At 40.8% G+C, this 17301-nt stretch overlaps 1 protein-coding gene across 3 annotated transcripts in view; it reads right to left on the minus strand.

Annotated features, from left to right (window-relative positions):
• Positions 1–17301, minus strand: part of tln2a (talin 2a) — a 252396-nt gene that overhangs the window by 79829 nt on the left and 155266 nt on the right. For all 3 annotated transcript variants that reach the window (XM_062025041.1, XM_062025029.1, XM_062025035.1), the window contains exons 14-22: positions 10883–11063; positions 7961–8074; positions 7703–7811; positions 7369–7577; positions 5709–5807; positions 5051–5218; positions 4808–4942; positions 1477–1636; positions 1141–1307 (exon numbers count right to left, since the gene is read on the minus strand). In XM_062025041.1, coding sequence (XP_061881025.1) covers positions 1141–1307; positions 1477–1636; positions 4808–4942; positions 5051–5218; positions 5709–5807; positions 7369–7577; positions 7703–7811; positions 7961–8074; positions 10883–11063 — 1342 coding nt within the window. The remainder of the gene's footprint in view (positions 1–1140; positions 1308–1476; positions 1637–4807; positions 4943–5050; positions 5219–5708; positions 5808–7368; positions 7578–7702; positions 7812–7960; positions 8075–10882; positions 11064–17301) is intronic.

A 17301-nucleotide genomic window follows, 5' to 3' on the forward strand; every position in this document is an offset into this window, starting at 1 on the left:
CAATAAGCACACAATGTTGGTCTTTTTCTGTATTATTTACAAAAAAAAGGCAAACGTCGATGGCTATAGGCTACTAGGAGAGAGCAGCTACACAACAGCTAAGCACATTATAGCACACAAGCTAGACATATATAATAAGTATCCCTAATTGAACAATATTGCAGTTAAAATATGACATTTGTCAATATAAACAAGTATTAAATAATTACAGATTCATATTACTTAGATACAGAATCTCTATGGGCAGATGCGTACTAGAAAGTGTCCAGTAACAAACATGTCCGCATCATTTAACTTAATCATGAGCTTAACCCTATGGATTATTCTGGCACCTACGTATAAGCAAAAAAACAATTACCACTCCACCACGACTTAAAGACTGCATAAGTCTATTCCATAATAATAAATATGTTATTGTTTTCCATAAGTACTATTGTTCTATTTGAGTCATTTGACCTGATCAACCCTTTTCTAACATTCCAAACTACAAAATAATTTACAGATGTATGATTCCTGCTGGGGCAGCACGCTGGAAGAGGGGTTAGTGCGTCTGCCTCACAATACGAAGGTCCTGGGTTCGATCCTGCGCTCGGGATCTTTCTGTGTGGAGTTTGCATGTTCTCCCCGTGACTGCGTGTGTTCCCTCCGGGTACTCCGGCGTCCTCCCACCTCAAAAAACATGCACCTGGGGATAGGTTGTTTGGCAACACTAAATTGGCCCTAGTGTGTGAATGTGATTGTGAATGTTGTCTATCTGTGTTGGCCCTGCGATGAGGTGGCGACTTGTCCAGGGTGTACCCCGCGTTCCGCCCGATTGTAGCTGAGATAGGCTCCAGCGCCCCCCGCAACCCCAAAGGGAATAAGCGGTAGAAAATGGATGGATGACTCCTGCTGATATGGTATCGGATCAATACTCAAGGCTCCATTATCGATATCTTATCGGAAGGGAAAACATGTAATTACTAGTTGCCATTTATCATTGATATTTGCACTAATTAACATCACTTTAATATTCACATTTAGGCTATTTGAGTTTCACACTTAAAATCACTGTGTTTGGAGCGGGCCCACTGGCACATTTTCACTTCGGACCTTGGAGGCAAAACGTTTGGGCACCCCTCCATTAATCTGTTAAAATACCTTCGCTGCCTCCACCATCCTGGCAGTGGCGTCAGCCAACAGTTTCGCAGCTGCCAGCAACTTCTTGGAGTTGTCGACGTCGATTTCAGCTTCTGCATCAGACCTCATGGCGTTCACAAGGTCTGACGTGGCCTGAGCCAGCACACGGGCCTGTCGGACCATCTCTCCTGTGGAGAGGACCGTGAAAGAATTAACATCATGGCTACATGCTGTCTTTTTTGTTGGGCTTCACTGCACCAATCAGCGGAGAAAGGACAAGGAGAGTCGGCAGGAAAACATAAGAAGAGAAAGCTGTTTTTTTTTCACCACATCTGCTGGATATGATGAGTTACTGACCGGCGTCCCCCATGGAGCAGAAGATACTCTCAGTGACCGTCATGATGGTGTCAGTGGCCTGGTCGTAGCGGCCGATGGGCTCTCCCCTGGAAGTGTACTGGCGGACATGTTGCAGGAGATCTTCCAGGGCCTGACTCACCACGCAGGCTGCCGCGCTCACCTTCAACACAAGACATGAATAGCCTAAGACCCAAGATTGTTTACCTAAAATTATGTGGAAAATATCAAAAAGGTACTTTTTTTTTATATGAATAAACTTGTGGCTACAATCTACTGATTTTAATGGATAGAAATATAAGGCTACATATCTAAATCATTCAATTTGAATCAAATTAAAAAAGAAAGCCTATGAACATGCTATATTTGACTTGTAGTTGCTGACAAATGAGCAATCTAGATCATTTTGAGATTAAATTTGGTTTGACATTACTGCCTCTCACTGTGCCCACATATCAAATTTCATTTGAATCTGATTTGAAAAGTATAAGCAGTACAGTACACATTTCAATACGTTTAAACCGGCTATGCTTTGTGTTATGTGTACATTTTTGTCAAATCTGAATCTGATCCAGATTCCGTTTGGTGTGACCTGGCACATGTCTGACCATAAATGAACACATTTTGGATAGCTTTAATAGTTTAAACATGTTACATTTATACTGTTGCGTTTACACAGTTACAAAATGTTCAATCTGGATTAGACTCAGATTATACATGGTTAGACCTGACACGCTTTTTTGACATCTTCTACATTTTATCAAGTTAAATTTACATTGTTAACAAATCTACAATCTGGATCTGTTCTGGATTACATTTTCTTTGACGTAACTGCTTCTCTCTGTGCACACTTATTAAGTAACATTTGAATTTGAGTAGATTGAATCCATTAAAGATGCTATGCTTTATTACCTGCCGATTTTTGTCAAATCTGTATCTGATCTAGATTATAATCTGGTTGGACCTGTCATATTTATGACCACACATGCACACATATTTAAAAATATATTTTATATCAAACATCCATCCATTTTTTACCGCTTGTCACAGGGAGCTGGATCCTATCTCGGGCATCTTATTGCATGGCCAACATGTCTCATTTTATTTTATAATGTTACATTTACATTGTTACAACATGTGCAATCTGGATCAGATCCAGAATAAACTTGGTCTGGCATGACTCCTGATCACTGTGCACACATTTGCATTTGATTAGATTTGATAGAAGTATGGAGCACCAACACAAAGTGGCTATGCTTTATTACGTGCCAATTTCTGCCAAATTTGGGTCTGATCCAGATTAAACTTTTTGACCTAACACGCTTGTGACTGTAAATACACACATCTTTTGATATTTTTTATTTTTTTTACTGGTAAAAATTTTTTTTATCACTGTTATATTTACATCATTGCCAAATGTGCAATCTGGAACAAATTTGAAATACATTTTGATTGACATAACTGCTTCTCACTGTACATATGTAACATTCAAAAAGATTCAATAAGAGTGTACACGGCCAACACATTAAAGCTGCTATGCTTTATAATGTGACAATTTCTGTCAAATCTGTATCTGATCCAGATTATAATCTGGTTTGACCTGTTATACTTCTGACCACAAATGCACACTTTAATATTTTAAACATGTTTCATTTCATACCATTACATTTACATTGTTAACAAATGTACAATCTGGATCAGATCCAGATTAAATTTGGTCTGGCATGGCTCTTTATGACTGTGCACACATTTGAATTTGATTAGATCTGATAGGAGAATGCTGTACCAAAATGTTAAAGTGGCTATGCACATTTTTGTCAAATCTGTATCTGATCCAGATTAAATTTAATTTGACACGGTTCTGACTGTAAATGCACACATCTTTAGACATTGTAAATGTGCAATCTGGATCAGATTTGGATTACATTTTGTTTGACATACGTAACTGCTTCTCACTGTGCACACAAGTAATTTGAACACATTCGATAGAAGTATGCAGTGCCAACACAGTAAAGCTGCTATGATTTATTATGTGCCAATTTCTGTCAATTCTATCTCTGATCCAGATTACAATTTGGTTTGAGGTGTCATACTTCTGACCACTAATGCACACATTTTTACATGTTTCATTTTATTATACCGAGGATGTCGTTGTGGCTTGTGCAGCCCTTTGAGACACTTGTGATTTAGGGCTATATAAATAAACATTGATTGATTGATTGATTGATTGTATACCGTTACATAAACATGGTTTGATGACACGCGTCTTGTCAATAAATGCAAACTTTTTTGGCATCTAGAATTTCCTAAACATGTTATGATTTATCGTACATTGTTACCAAATGTACGATCTTAAATCAGATCCTAAATAAGCTTGATCTGACATAACTATCGCTGTGCACTAGGGCCGGGCCATATGGACGAAAAAGTATGTCTCGATATATTTTTACTTAAACTCGATATTCGATGTATATCTCGATATATTTTTCGGTGAAAGTATAAATATAAAGATATTCATTTTTGAGTGATAATCAGTAAAATTGAAGTGAATGACAACTGTACTGTAAGCGGTCGGTGGCACTTTTATTAACCCAGTTAGTCAAGATGGGTATTAACAGCACAGAAAAGAAACAGTTTAAGTAGTACAGAATTAAATAACATAAATAAAATAGAAAAATATTCTTTCTCCGTAAAATAAACAACATAGCTGTGCAAATAAAACAAAAATTTATCAAACTCAGATAAAAAAATACATTTGCAGGCAGGCACTTTGTGATTTCCCTTCCTGGTTCGATGACCCGCCCTATCTTGCCTCTGATTGGCTTGTCCCTAACCAATCGTGACTCATCATAGTAAACAACCAACCAATCATTGATGTTCTTATACGTGCAAGCACGTCTTGGAAGGAGGAGGGGGAGGGGTTTAGTAGCCGTGGAGGGGAGTGGGGGGAAAACAAGGAACACAACAAATAAGCAGCGTTTGGTCATTTTAACGTGAAAAAATTTTCCTAATTCATATCTTGTTTAAAAATATATCGATATATCTTACAAACTCGATATATCGCCCCGCCCTACTGTGCACACATATTAAATTACATTTGAATTTGATTAGATTTGATAGAAGTATGCAGTACCAACACGTTAAAGTGGCTTTGCTTTATTGAGGGTCAATTTCTGTCAAATCTGGATCTAATCCAGAATGAACTCGGTTTGACTTCACACACTTCTTACTGTACACATTCTAACATTTTCAAACGTGTCAAAATTTTATTCGATACTGTTATATTTACATCGTTGCCAAATGTTGCTGCTAATTCAAACAGGAAGTCACCGACCTGCTTGAGGAGCTCTCCATCCTCCGTAGCAGACAGGCAGGCCTGGACGCAGCTCTCCACAGAGCGGTCCACCAGCTTCCCAGCTTCGATGAGCTGTTCCTGGCAAACGGGGGAGCTGATGGTGGGACTCACCACCTACCAAGACACGGTAGACGGGCGTGATAATGATGAGGATGACGACGAGAGGCATCGTTAGGAGTAACAAGTCGGGTCAAGTTTATTCATCTTTATGCAGTTCGTTACCTTGGCACACGCAACCAGCTGGGAGGTGGATAGAGCGCACTGGGTGGCGGCGGCAATGACTCGGTTCTGGAGGACGGTGTCCTCCGCGACCTGGGCCACGTTCTTGGCCTTCAGGACCAACATGGCTGCAGCGTTGGCCACCGCTTTGGCAAGGTTCATCAGAACATCCTGGCAAAAAAAGAAGAGGCGGTCACTGACATTGGAAAAAAAAAAAGGCAAAGATAAAATGAAGTAGTGTTTTCTTGCCACAGTGCAGTTTTAGTATTTTGTTGACAGGATTTCTGTCTGGTGGAAATCAAGATGGCCATATGCTATCTGCAAATCAACCACCCAATGTGAAAAAGTGGGGGGCTACAGTTGCGAGTTTGAGACCCTTTCTGTGATTGGACTTCATGAAAATGCATGATGGACTTAGACTTAACAAAACCATGTTGACAGATTGTGATTTTGATTAAGTCTTTTCCAGTTTCTTCATCTCTCTGGTTGTCTACAAAGGTCTTATATTGCTTATGCATGCATGTTACCAGCTTGCAGTGTTTTCATGTACGTACCGTATGGTTTATATGTTTATTAACAAGTTATATTTGCACAATTCAAAATGTCTAAAAGAAGTAGGAAGTTGTTTTTTAAAGTGCCAAATAAATAAGACCATCATTACCTGGAACCTTTCGTCTGTTTCGTTCTCTCCAATCTGTCGAAGGAGGTCTCCACTGGCCTGGCCGATGCTGCCGGCTGCTGTCAGCACCGTCTGTCTTGGCTTAACACACACACACACACACACACAAATGCAAACACACACACACCGCATGCAGACAACACTATTAGCAGCAGGCTGAAAGATGGCCTCTACTGCGTCTCTTTCATCTACTTTACAAAGCCTCAATGCTGCATCACAAAGAATAATCCTGCATCTGCAAAATATTTGATACGTTAATGACACTTTAATGCTTCTTCCAAACAAGTTAAATCTTCGCAAATATCAGTGGGATTGTTATTAGTACTGCAAGACAAGTCCATAAGAGGTACTGTATTATTCATTAGTATGCAAGTTGACTATTGAAAATGTTTTCTTTCAAACTTTCTGTCTCCCAGTAAAGAGTGAAAATGCCTTGCAGTCAGCTTCATGCCAGTCAGAGGTCTTTACTGGACAATACCAGCATGAGAAGCACAACATTTAATATAAATGGAAAGGCAAAGTAGTGCAAATTAAATTCGAGGGAAAACAACGAATTATAGAAAAAGCCCCATGTGTAATTATGAAAGAAAATGAAAAAAAAAAAAAAAGATGGCTCGCTACCTTGGCTTTTAGACCAGAAAATCTGACATTTCAATCTCGCTTTATCTGTTGGATTTATATAAGGTCTGTGCGTGATATTGTTACTAACGTATTCAATTCAGTCTGCAAGGACTTCAATTTGGAGACCGCGCCAAACCGGGGTGGTGAAAAACATTTATTCACATCCAAATCGCAATTATTATGTATTCCGATTCTAAATTGATTCATAATTTTCAAGAAACAATGACATATATATATACATTTTCTTCAATAAAATATATATACTTTTTTAAAGAACCATTTCAAAAAGGAAATTTTTGGGGCCATCTCTGCACTTTATACGTCAGCAACCAAGAGGAGCTTTTGTAACCCCCTACCCTGTTTTGAAAGGTTTGATTATCATTTTTATACCAAATATATTGTGAGAATCGGTTGGAATCAAGAATCGTGTTAAACAGAGAATCAATTCTGAACCAAATCGTCACCCAAACAATCGGAAGTTGTAATTCACATTCGTTGGGTCAGGTTATTAAGAACTACAAATAAATTAAATTAAAATATATATTTTTTTAAACCGTTTTTTTTAGATATTTTTTTTTTTTAAATAGCAATTAAAAATATGTGTATATAAAATGAAAAAATATATATAAATGCGCATTAAAATGGCAGTTCACAAAAAAAAATTTAAAAAAATTATATAAAGTACGCTTGAAATTAAAAGTTTAGCAGTTGGAAATGAATATAAAAAAAATAAGTAATTAAATGAAGTCAACTTAAAATTAAAATGTAAATGACTAGAAGTACCCCTTTGCTTACAACTTAAATTTGAAGTAAGATCCCCAAAGATGTATTTGCAATTTATTTTCCTCCACTACGGGTCAACAGCCCCAAAACGTAAGAGGTCCAGTCTGTGCTTATGTGTCGAAGACAGCTTAGAGAAAATAAGCAGGGACACATACAGATGGTCCCATAAACTAACTAAACTCCACACAAAAACCCCCAGGATGGATTCAGAGTTAAAGGCCCCTCCATCTTTGGTTACCTCTCCAGATGCAGGCTCCACGGCCTTGAGCAGGTCAGACACAGCTCCCGCTAGCGTCCTGGCAGCCTTCATGAGGTCGTTACCGCCGCCCACCTCGTCCTCCATGAAAGCAGCTAACAGCTTGACGCCCTTGGACATCTCTGTCAGGTTGGACGAGATGGTGGTGATGGCGCAGCCCACTGCAGTGTAGTCTGTGTCGGTCGGGTCGCCTGGACCAAAAACATTTGGAAATGATTATGTAAAAAAAAATAAAAATGCAGTTTTAAGTATACAGCACAGAACCCTGAGTAGAAAATTAAAAAATATTATATAATTAAAAATGGTAGCTGCTGACCGGCTGTGAGGTTGACAACAGAAGCAGTTCCTGCAGTGATGGCGTCAACCTGAGAGTGAATCTCATGTTTGGATTCATCCATCTTGTTCTGGATCCACACCTTGGAGGCCTACATCACAGAAAGACACACAACTTTGTTTTGTTTTTCATTTTGTGTACTGATGTACTGTACGGTATATGTAATCCCCAAATGCCCCAAAAATATTGTCCGTATAGATGTTTTGTGTCTTATTCAGTGAAGATGTATACTTGACATACCATGTCCTGTCCTAGTGGAGGCAGGTTGTCCACCTCCCCAAGGTCGATCTGAGCCTTCTGCACAGCCTGCATGCTGGTGTTGATGGTCCCCATCAGAGCTTGCTGGGCTGAGCTCTGCAAAGGACACCAAACATCATAAAAATTACATCACAAAGACAAGGGTTGTTGGCACTTGGCACCTCTCTTTTAAGACTTTTAAGACATTATAATTACAATTTTAGTCTTAAAGATAATGAATGAAATGGCAGTAAAAACAAAACAATAAATAATCATTTTATCTAACAAGCAGACAAATACAATAGTCATTTTGGGGGTATTTTGCCTGGTGATGTTTCACAGTCACATGTTGCTAGGCAGAATTTGTGAGTCTCTGTCATTGCAGTATTTTTTTCTTTTACCTCTGAGCCCCCTGGGAAGCTATTACACTTTGCTACCTACTGGTTTACATAAAAAAATAATACATTAACAAATATACATTCAAGTTTCACAGTCACATGTACAGGGTTTCCTCTAAATTGCCAAAATACCTGTGGTGGTGCGGGTGTGGTTAATATGCCATCACCATATGATTTGCTGTGATGCATATAATCTTTAAAAATGCAAACAACATGAATATACATTTAAAACAAATATGTTATTAAGTATAGTATTAACATACATATTTTTCTTACATAATATCTTTTTGTTCTATTTTTAAATTGTTGCTGCTTATTGTACAATGTACTTTAAGAATGCTTTTTCTTTTTAGAGATTTCTCCAATCCTTTTAGTCTCTCTTTCTTTAATAAAAACGACTGGTAACAAAGTAAGCATCTATTTTTGGTGTTATTATGGACTGTACTCGTGTTTAGAGACCCTTTAATTCTGTCGCGCAATGTCCGCGATGAAAAGTGACTGGAGCTGCAGAGAGCCTGATGTCACACTTGCTTCGCGTAAACTTATTAAAAATTTTAAAAACTCAAAAACACATCTACATAAGTATTCAGACCCTTTGCTCACTACTTTGTTGGTGCATATTTGGCAGCAATTACAGCCTAAAATATTTTTGAATATGATGCCACAAGCTTGGCACACCTATTTTTGGGCAGCATTTTGGCAAACATTTACAAAGAAATGGCTTCCGTCTGGCCACTCTACCATACAGACCTGATTGGTGGTTTGCTGCAGAGATGGCTGTCCTTCTGGAAGGTTCTCCTATCTCCATAGAGGAATGCTGTAGCTCTGACAGAGTGACCATCAGGTTCTTGGTCACCTCCCTGACTAGACTAAGATGAATGCAGCAATGTACAAAGACATGCTGGATGAAAACCAAGGCTTCTCATCCGATCTGATGAAGTTTGAATGGTGCTGCAAAGAGCAATGGGCGAAACTGCCCATAATAGGTGTGCCAAGCTTGTGGCATCGAAATAAAAAAAGACTTGAGGATGTAATTGCGGCCAAAGGTGCATCAACAAATTATTGAGCAAATTCTGTGAATACTTAAGTACATGGGATTTTCAACTTTTTTTATTTTTAATACATTTGCAAAAAAGTCAAGATTTGTTCTATTCTGTCAAGATGGCGTGCTGAGTGTACATTAATGAGAAATACAATGAACTTTTTTGATTTAGCAAATGGCTGCAATGAAACAAAAGAATGAAACATTTAAAGGGGTCTGAACACTTTCCGTACCCACTGTATGTACAAGTATGTACATTTGTTCATTGATTTACCAATAGTTTTCCATATATATACCGGTATATATATATATATATATATATTTTTTTTTTTACTTCTTCTGGTATACGTATTTACTCAACAAGACACTGTCATGACTTTTATCGACCATTTTACAACTTCTACTAAAAAATGGATGCATTGCAGTATACAATGTTTTGCATTTTACAGTTTTTAGTAGTGATGTGCGGATCGATACTGAAATATTGGTATCGCCAATACCAGGTTTTTATGATACTTTAGTTCAGGGCTGTCCAAACTTTTTCCACTGAGGGTCGCATAATAAAAAGTCAAAGTAAGCGGGGGCCATATTGATATTTTTCATTTAAAAAAATGCTAAAAACAGATATTGTGTCAGCTTTGTATTATATGTGACTAAGTATAATATGGAAACATTTTCTCATTACATCCCAGTTTTTTTGCTGTGCTTTCTTAGATTTTACTGTTGTTTTTCCCCATGTAAGAATATAATAAAAACAAAAATAACATTATGATTGTGTAACTGCATTACCTAGCGTGTCAAAAATTCTGCCTGTACGAAAATATTAATGTTCAGTTACACATTTAACAGTGTGTATTACAGTTGGTGTAATTTTTGTAATTAACTCATAAATTAGCATAACTTAAACTTTGTTTTTATCTTATGTATATTTTATTTTTTATTTTGAGAGCTTCTAATGTTTTAGATCAGAGGTGTCTGAACTTTTTCCACCAAGGCCATATACTGAAAGGTCAAGTAGGCTATGGTGGGCATCTTTGATGTGTCATTATTTTTTTTAAATGCTAAAAAAAATATATTTATTTAAAGACAACATGCTGTGTTATAGGTGACTAAGTATATTATTATTATTTATTGATTGTTTTTTTTGCTTTTTCTCATTACATTCTGATTGATTGTTCTTTTTCTTACAATTGTACTGCTGTTTTTTTCAGAGAGATATGTTATTATTTGAAAACACACAACTTTTTAAATTCTAGCAGACACATTAGGTATATTTGCACAACGTATCGGTATCACCGATAACGGCTTGAATTTTAGTCAGTATTAAATAGGAAAGAAAATCAATGGTATCGGAAATCACTCGTTTTTAGGCCTGTATGACAAAATGTTACTTAAAACGTTGCCTGTAAAACGAATAATGATTTTTTTAGATGGTGACGGTTTGACCACGGAAGAGATGATTTCCACTCTTCTTTCCTGACTTACCAGTGGTGGCATGTGTCCATGGTGCATCTGACCCATTGTGATCTGCTGCTGAGGAGACGGCATGCTGCCCACGCTGAGCGACTCGGTGCCGATGGAGCCCGAGCGGATCACCCCGGGAAGCGCCACCGAACCGTGCTCCGCCCGTCCCACGCGGTTAAACTGCTGCTGGAGGATGGTGGACCTGCGGCGACATCCAAAGATCATTAGTCAGCACAGCACATCCCAACAAGGGAGATAAGGTATCCTCAATAAGAGGCTAGGACCGGAAAAGAGTCCGCTGTGATGAAATGAGAGCTGGCACAAAACAGACGCCTAATCAGGAAATGTTCTCACGGAGCTTTCGCTTTTTCAGTGCTGCAAAATTTCCTCTGGAGATTATCTCCCGGGATAAAGTCTAGCAGAGGAAACATTGGCATGGTGAAATGAGGACCTGTAGGATGGATGTGTGGACTGTGCTGCAATTTGGTATGGTGGAGGAAATTGAAAAAGGAGCTGATATGTTGTTTTGCAATGACATTGTGTGCCGTTTATACGCCATCATTACAGCAACAACACACTGTTAGGCTGATGTAAAGACCTCATAACTTGTGTGACAGTTCAACACAAAATGTTGATTCCCTTGAAAAAACTATATAAAAAAAAAAGTTCGGTAATCTTATATCGGTGTCTACAGATTCCAGTGTTTCTTCCACAGGACTACAATATACAGTGCAGTCGTCCCTCGCTACACGGCGCTACAAATCACTACGGATTTTTAAAAACAAAATTTTTTTTAAAGCATATTCTACATGTGTTGGCCTAAATTACGTTGAATTCATGTATTATATGTATTACCAGGGTTTCCCTTACCATGAATTGATTAACGTGGACCCCGACTTAAACAAGTTGAAAAACGTATTCAGGTGTTACCATTTAGTGGTCAATTGTACGGAATATGTACTGTACTGTGCAATCTACTAATAAAAGTCTCAATCAATCAATCAATCCCCTTAATGTAGCTAAATGTGTTACACCGCCATGGCAACATCATAGCCACAGCACCCTGAAAATACGTCTTTTTTACGTTAAAACGAATTAAAGTAATATAAAGTATTGCAGCCTCCAGAAGATGTCGCACAAAATCTGACGCTGTTTTTAACTTTTATTGCCAATCTTATTCTAACAAACGGGCCAATTCCAACAGGTTTTACCACTTTGGTCTCCGTGCTTCCCCTTTCCTCATTCTCCCCGCAATCCGCTTTCAGAAACGGACGGTGTGTTTCTGATCATGGGAAACATTTACTTTAAATTAAAACCACACAAACATAAAACATTACCACCAGTGGATCGTTACAGTATGAATGGATGTACGTACATAGCCTATTATGTATTGACTAGTGATGCACCGAAAACTTGGCCACCGAAAAAAGACGTAGATCACCGAAAACATCCTGGATTCAAACCAACACTTCCAATCCAATCTGATGGAGTTTGAGAGGTGCTGCAAAGAGGAACGAGCAAAAAGGAAGGGACTTGAAGCTGTAATTGCTGCCAAAGGTGCATCAACAACGTATTGAGCAAAAGCTGTCAATAAATAATAATAATAATGAATTGCATTTGTTACGCACTTTACATTTGTTAAAATCTCAAAGTGCTACAAAGTATTAAAAATAAAAATAGAAAGTAAGAATATATAATAAAAAATTAAAATAGAAATGAATCATGACACACACTAGATAAAACAGAAACATAGATAAAGTAGAAATAAGAGCCTGAAAGCACTGGATAAAAAAACAGATAAGCAAGCAGTGCATTTAAAAACAAGAAGGCAGAGAAATTAGATAAAAGCTGTGCTAAAAAGGTGGGTTTTTAGTCCCTTCTTAAAATGGTCGACCGACTGTGGTGCTCTAAGATGGTCGGGGAGAGCGTTCCAAAGTTCGGGAGCGGTCGAGCAGAAAGCCCGGCGGCCCATAGATTGTAACTTTGTCCTGATGGGTTTGAGGAGGTTAGTGTTTGAGGAGCGGAGGCTGCGGGTAGGGGGTTGAGGGGAAACTAGGTCCTTGAGGTAGGAGGGGGCGTTGCCGTAGATGCATTGGTGAGTGAGCAGGTTGATCTTAAATTCGGTCCGGGATGCAATAGGGAGCCAGTGGAGTGATTTGAGGATAGGTGTGATATGATCACGCTTGCGCACTCTCGTCAGGACCCTCGCTGCGCTGTTTTGAATGTACTGGAGCTTTTTGATGCTCTTTTTGGGGACCCTGACGAGGAGTGCGTTGCAGTAATCAAGCCTGGAGGAGATGAAGGCATGGACGAGTCTTCCAGTGTCGGCTGGGGTGAGTGAGGGGCGGAGTCTTGAGATGTTGCGGAGGTGAAAGAAAGAGGTTTTGCGCAGATAGTTGATGTGGGCTTCAAAGTTCAGGTGGGGGTCCATTTTCACTCCCAGGTTGGTCACAAATGGGGAGAGTGGCAGGTCCTGTCCAGAGAAGGTGATGCTGGTTATGGGGCATGTGTTGATCTGGTATGGGGTGCCTATTTTCATGACCACTGTTTTTGAGTTATTGAGCTGCAGGAAGTTGATGCTCATCCATGCCTTTATCTCCTCCAGGCAGGTGGTGAGAATGGAGAGGGGCGTTGGAAATGAGGGTGAGGTTTGCATTGTTTGCAGGTAGAGCTGTGTATCATCAGCATAGCAATGGAAGGAAATTCCATGCCTGCTGATGATACGGGCAAGGGGTAGTAGATACAAGGTGAACAGGGTGGGGCAGAGGACAGATCCCTGGGGTACACCGCAGGTGACAGGCAGGGTGCGCGAATGTGAACCTCCCAGGGAGACATATTCTGACGGACCGGAGATGTAGCACTTGAACCACTGTAGTGCTGTATTGTTGAGACCGATGGTGGATTGAAGACGACTGATTAGGATGTTGTGGTCGACAGTGTCAAATGCGGCTGTAAGGTCCAGTAGGATTAACAGAGAGGGGGAGCCGGCATCCGCCGCCATCGGGAGGTCGTTAGTGACCCTGACCAGGGCGGTTTCTGTACTGTGGGCAGAACGGAAACCAGATTGAAATTTTTCGCTAATGTTGTTGAGTTTGAGATGAGTTTGGAGCTGCGAGGAGACTACTTTCTCCAGTATTTTAGAGAGGAATGGTAGGTTTGAGATGGGCCTGTAGTTGGAGAGGGTGTCTGGGTCGAGGGAGGGTTTTTTAAGAAGAGGGGTGAGGATGGCGGTCTTAAGAGTTAGTGGAATGTGGCCGATCTGAAAGAAGAGGTTGATGATGTTGGTGATCAGGGGGCTTATTGTACAGATTTTGGTTTTGACTAGGGTGGTGGGAAGAGGGTCCAAGGCACAGGTAGAGGGCTTCATTCCTCTGACAATGTCCTCAATCTCTTGCTGTGTAGTGCTGGTGAAAGATGAGAGGGGGTTAGGGATCAGAGGCAGTGGGACAATGGTTGGGACAATTTGAGTGACGGGGCCAGAAAGGAGGGAGCGGATGTTGTCTACCTTAGTTCTGAAGAACTCAAGGTAGGTGTTGCATTGATCAGCTGTTGTGTTATGATGTTTGGAGGATTGTGGTTGCAGAAAGTGGTTGACGGTGGAGAAGAGTGTTTTAGAGTTGCCAGGGTTTTTGTTGATTATGTTGGGATAAAATTGTGACTGTGCCTCCCTGAGAGATCTTGCGTAGGCCTTTTGGTGTTCCCTAAAGGCCTGTCTGTGGACAGTTAGCCCAGTGGAGTTTCGCCGCCGCTCCAGAGCCCGCCCGGCCGTCTTCATTTTCCTCAGCTCGGGTGTGAACCAGGGGGCTGAGTGTGAGAAGGTGACTGTACGGGTTTTAACAGGGGCGTGGAGGTCGAGGAGGTTTTTCAAATTGGTGTTGCAGTGGTCGACTGCATCGCTCAAGGATGAGGGGATTGCAGCAGAGAGGAGTTCCAGGTCGAAGGTGAAAGTGGCCGGGTTTATGTTTTTAAAATTACGGAAATTGATTTGGCGTTTGGGCTTGATATGAGAGGTAGGGAACTGTAGCTCCATGGAAATGACCTTGTGGTCAGACACGCCCAGTGAGTAGGCGACCAGATTTTTGATGGGAGTGGAGTCTGTGATGACCAGGTCAAGAGTGTGTCCCCTGCTGTGTGTGGTATCCACATGTTGTGTGAGGTCCAGAGAGTCCAGTAGTTGTAAGAAATCAGATGCAAATTGGCAGGATGGGTTGTCCACATGGATGTTTATGTCTCCCAGAATTATGACATTTGTGGATGTTGAGCGGAGGGTGGTGAGGAGATCAGAAACTTCGGAGATGAAAGTTGCATTTTGTTTGGGTGGTCGGTAAATGAGGAGCAGGGTCATGGAAAAGGGGGGTTTGCAGTTGAATGCAAAGCATTCGAAAGTGGACAGCGGAGGCAGGGGGACAGGGGACAGTTCCCGGTGGTCCTTGTGGAGAATAGCTATGCCACCACCACGCCCCGTGCTGCGGGCCTTCTCCAGGTATTTATAGCCAGGAGGGCATGCACGGTTGAGGTTGATGTATTCCTCTGGTTTGTGCCAGGTTTCAGTGAGACACATTAGGACTAGTCCCTTGTCGAGGATGTGAGTATGAATGAGTGCTGTTTTGTCAGTGAGAGATTGAACATTGAAAAGTTCAATTTTGAGTAATGGGGAGGGAGTAAATCTCTGGAGAGAGCGAAGTAGATTGAGATCCACTCCACGTTTATTTTGCAGCCTGGTAAGTGGAAGCCTCACGGTGTGAGCAGTGGAATCCACTCCAGTGACTGGAAGCTTCACAGTGTGATCCACTCCATGTTTTCCACGTGGCTTATGGTCGCGTGGTCTCGCGTCATTTCCGGGGTTGCTACATGGTCCCATGTTGCCGGCGTTCTGATGACGCGAATTGGGTGCGACTTGGCGTTGTGTTGAGCAGATGGAAGGGATAGAGGACTGGCTGTAAACAAATTGTCGTCGGGAGCCTCTATGTTTGTAGCGGGATCGGCAGAGGAGTCCAAGTTGTTGAATTATTGAGATGCATGCTGGAATGGCGCTTTTGTTAAGCTCCAGCAGCTTCGAGAAGGAGTATTTCAGCATAGTGGCAGCAAGCGGGGGGAAAATGTTTGTCCGGGATCCGACGTTAGTAGCCGGGAGTCCAAGGCTAGGCTGCCCGGATTTAAACCACACAGCAACATGTAGTCAGGCTGTATGTGCAGTCCAGTCGATGGGCCACCACCGCCAGACAGCGGCAAGAGAAGGTGGGAAAGACACGCCGACCACGCCGACAAGTTCTCTCGGCGAGGGACAGGTGGTAGCACGATAGCAGGTAGGATGGTTTTGGAGCTGTATAGCTTTTTTTTTTTTTTTAAAAGTGCTCAAAGTCACAGCAGTAGGCTGAAAAGACAAAAAACTAAACAAAAAACAAAGCGACACAAACACTGAAACTAAAACGTTTAAGGCTAAAATATTAGAGCAGAAGTTCACAGATTCAGTGACGGAGAAGCGGCGACAGCAGCGCCTGCGTCCTCTCACGTCCAAGTCAAGTCATGTCTCCGCTTACGTTAATGTGATTTTTTACTTTTGATACCTTTTTTCATAAATGTCCACTTTTCTGGGGTTTTTTTTTGTCAAGATGAGGTAATGAGCGTACAATAATGCATACTTGCCAACCCTCCCATTTTTAGCGGGAGAATCCCGGTATTCAGCGCCTCTCCCGACAACCTCCCTTCTCCCGACAAACTCCCGGTATTCAGCCGGAGCTGGAGGCCACGCCCCCTCTAGCTCAATGCGGACCTGAGTGGGGACAGCCGTTCTCACGTCCGCTTTCCCAGCAGCTTGCCTGCCCAATGACGTCATAACATCTACGGCTTTTAGAGAGTAGAGTGTACAACAAGCAGAGAGAGTTCTTGGTTTCTTATGTGGGTTTATTGTTAGGCAGTTTCATTAACGTCCTCCCAGCGCGGTAACAACACACAACAACAGCAGTCACGTTTAGTCTACTGTAAAGCAGTTCGTCTGCCGTAAACAGCAATGTTGTGACACTCTTAAACAGGACAATACTGCCACCTACCGGATAGCCTGCAGAATACTGAAATTCAAGTATGTCTTTTATTTATATGGATAATAAAATTAAAATAAAATATATATATAGCTAGAATTCACTGAAAGTCAAGTATTTCATATATATATATATATATATATATATATATATATATATATATATATATATATATATATATATATATATATATATATATATATATATATATGTGAAATACTTGATTTGGTGAATTCTAGCTGTAAATATACTCTCCTCTTAACCACGCCTTTGGCCACGCCCCAACCACGCCCCCACCCAAAAAACGCCCCACCCCCCCACCCCGACCACGCCGCCCCCCCCACCTCCCGATATTAAAGGTCTCAAGGTTGGCAAGTATGCAATAATGAAAGACAAAATTAA

This window comes from Entelurus aequoreus, linkage group LG02, assembly GCF_033978785.1.
Source record: "Entelurus aequoreus isolate RoL-2023_Sb linkage group LG02, RoL_Eaeq_v1.1, whole genome shotgun sequence".
Classification (NCBI taxonomy): Eukaryota; Metazoa; Chordata; class Actinopteri; order Syngnathiformes; family Syngnathidae; genus Entelurus; species Entelurus aequoreus.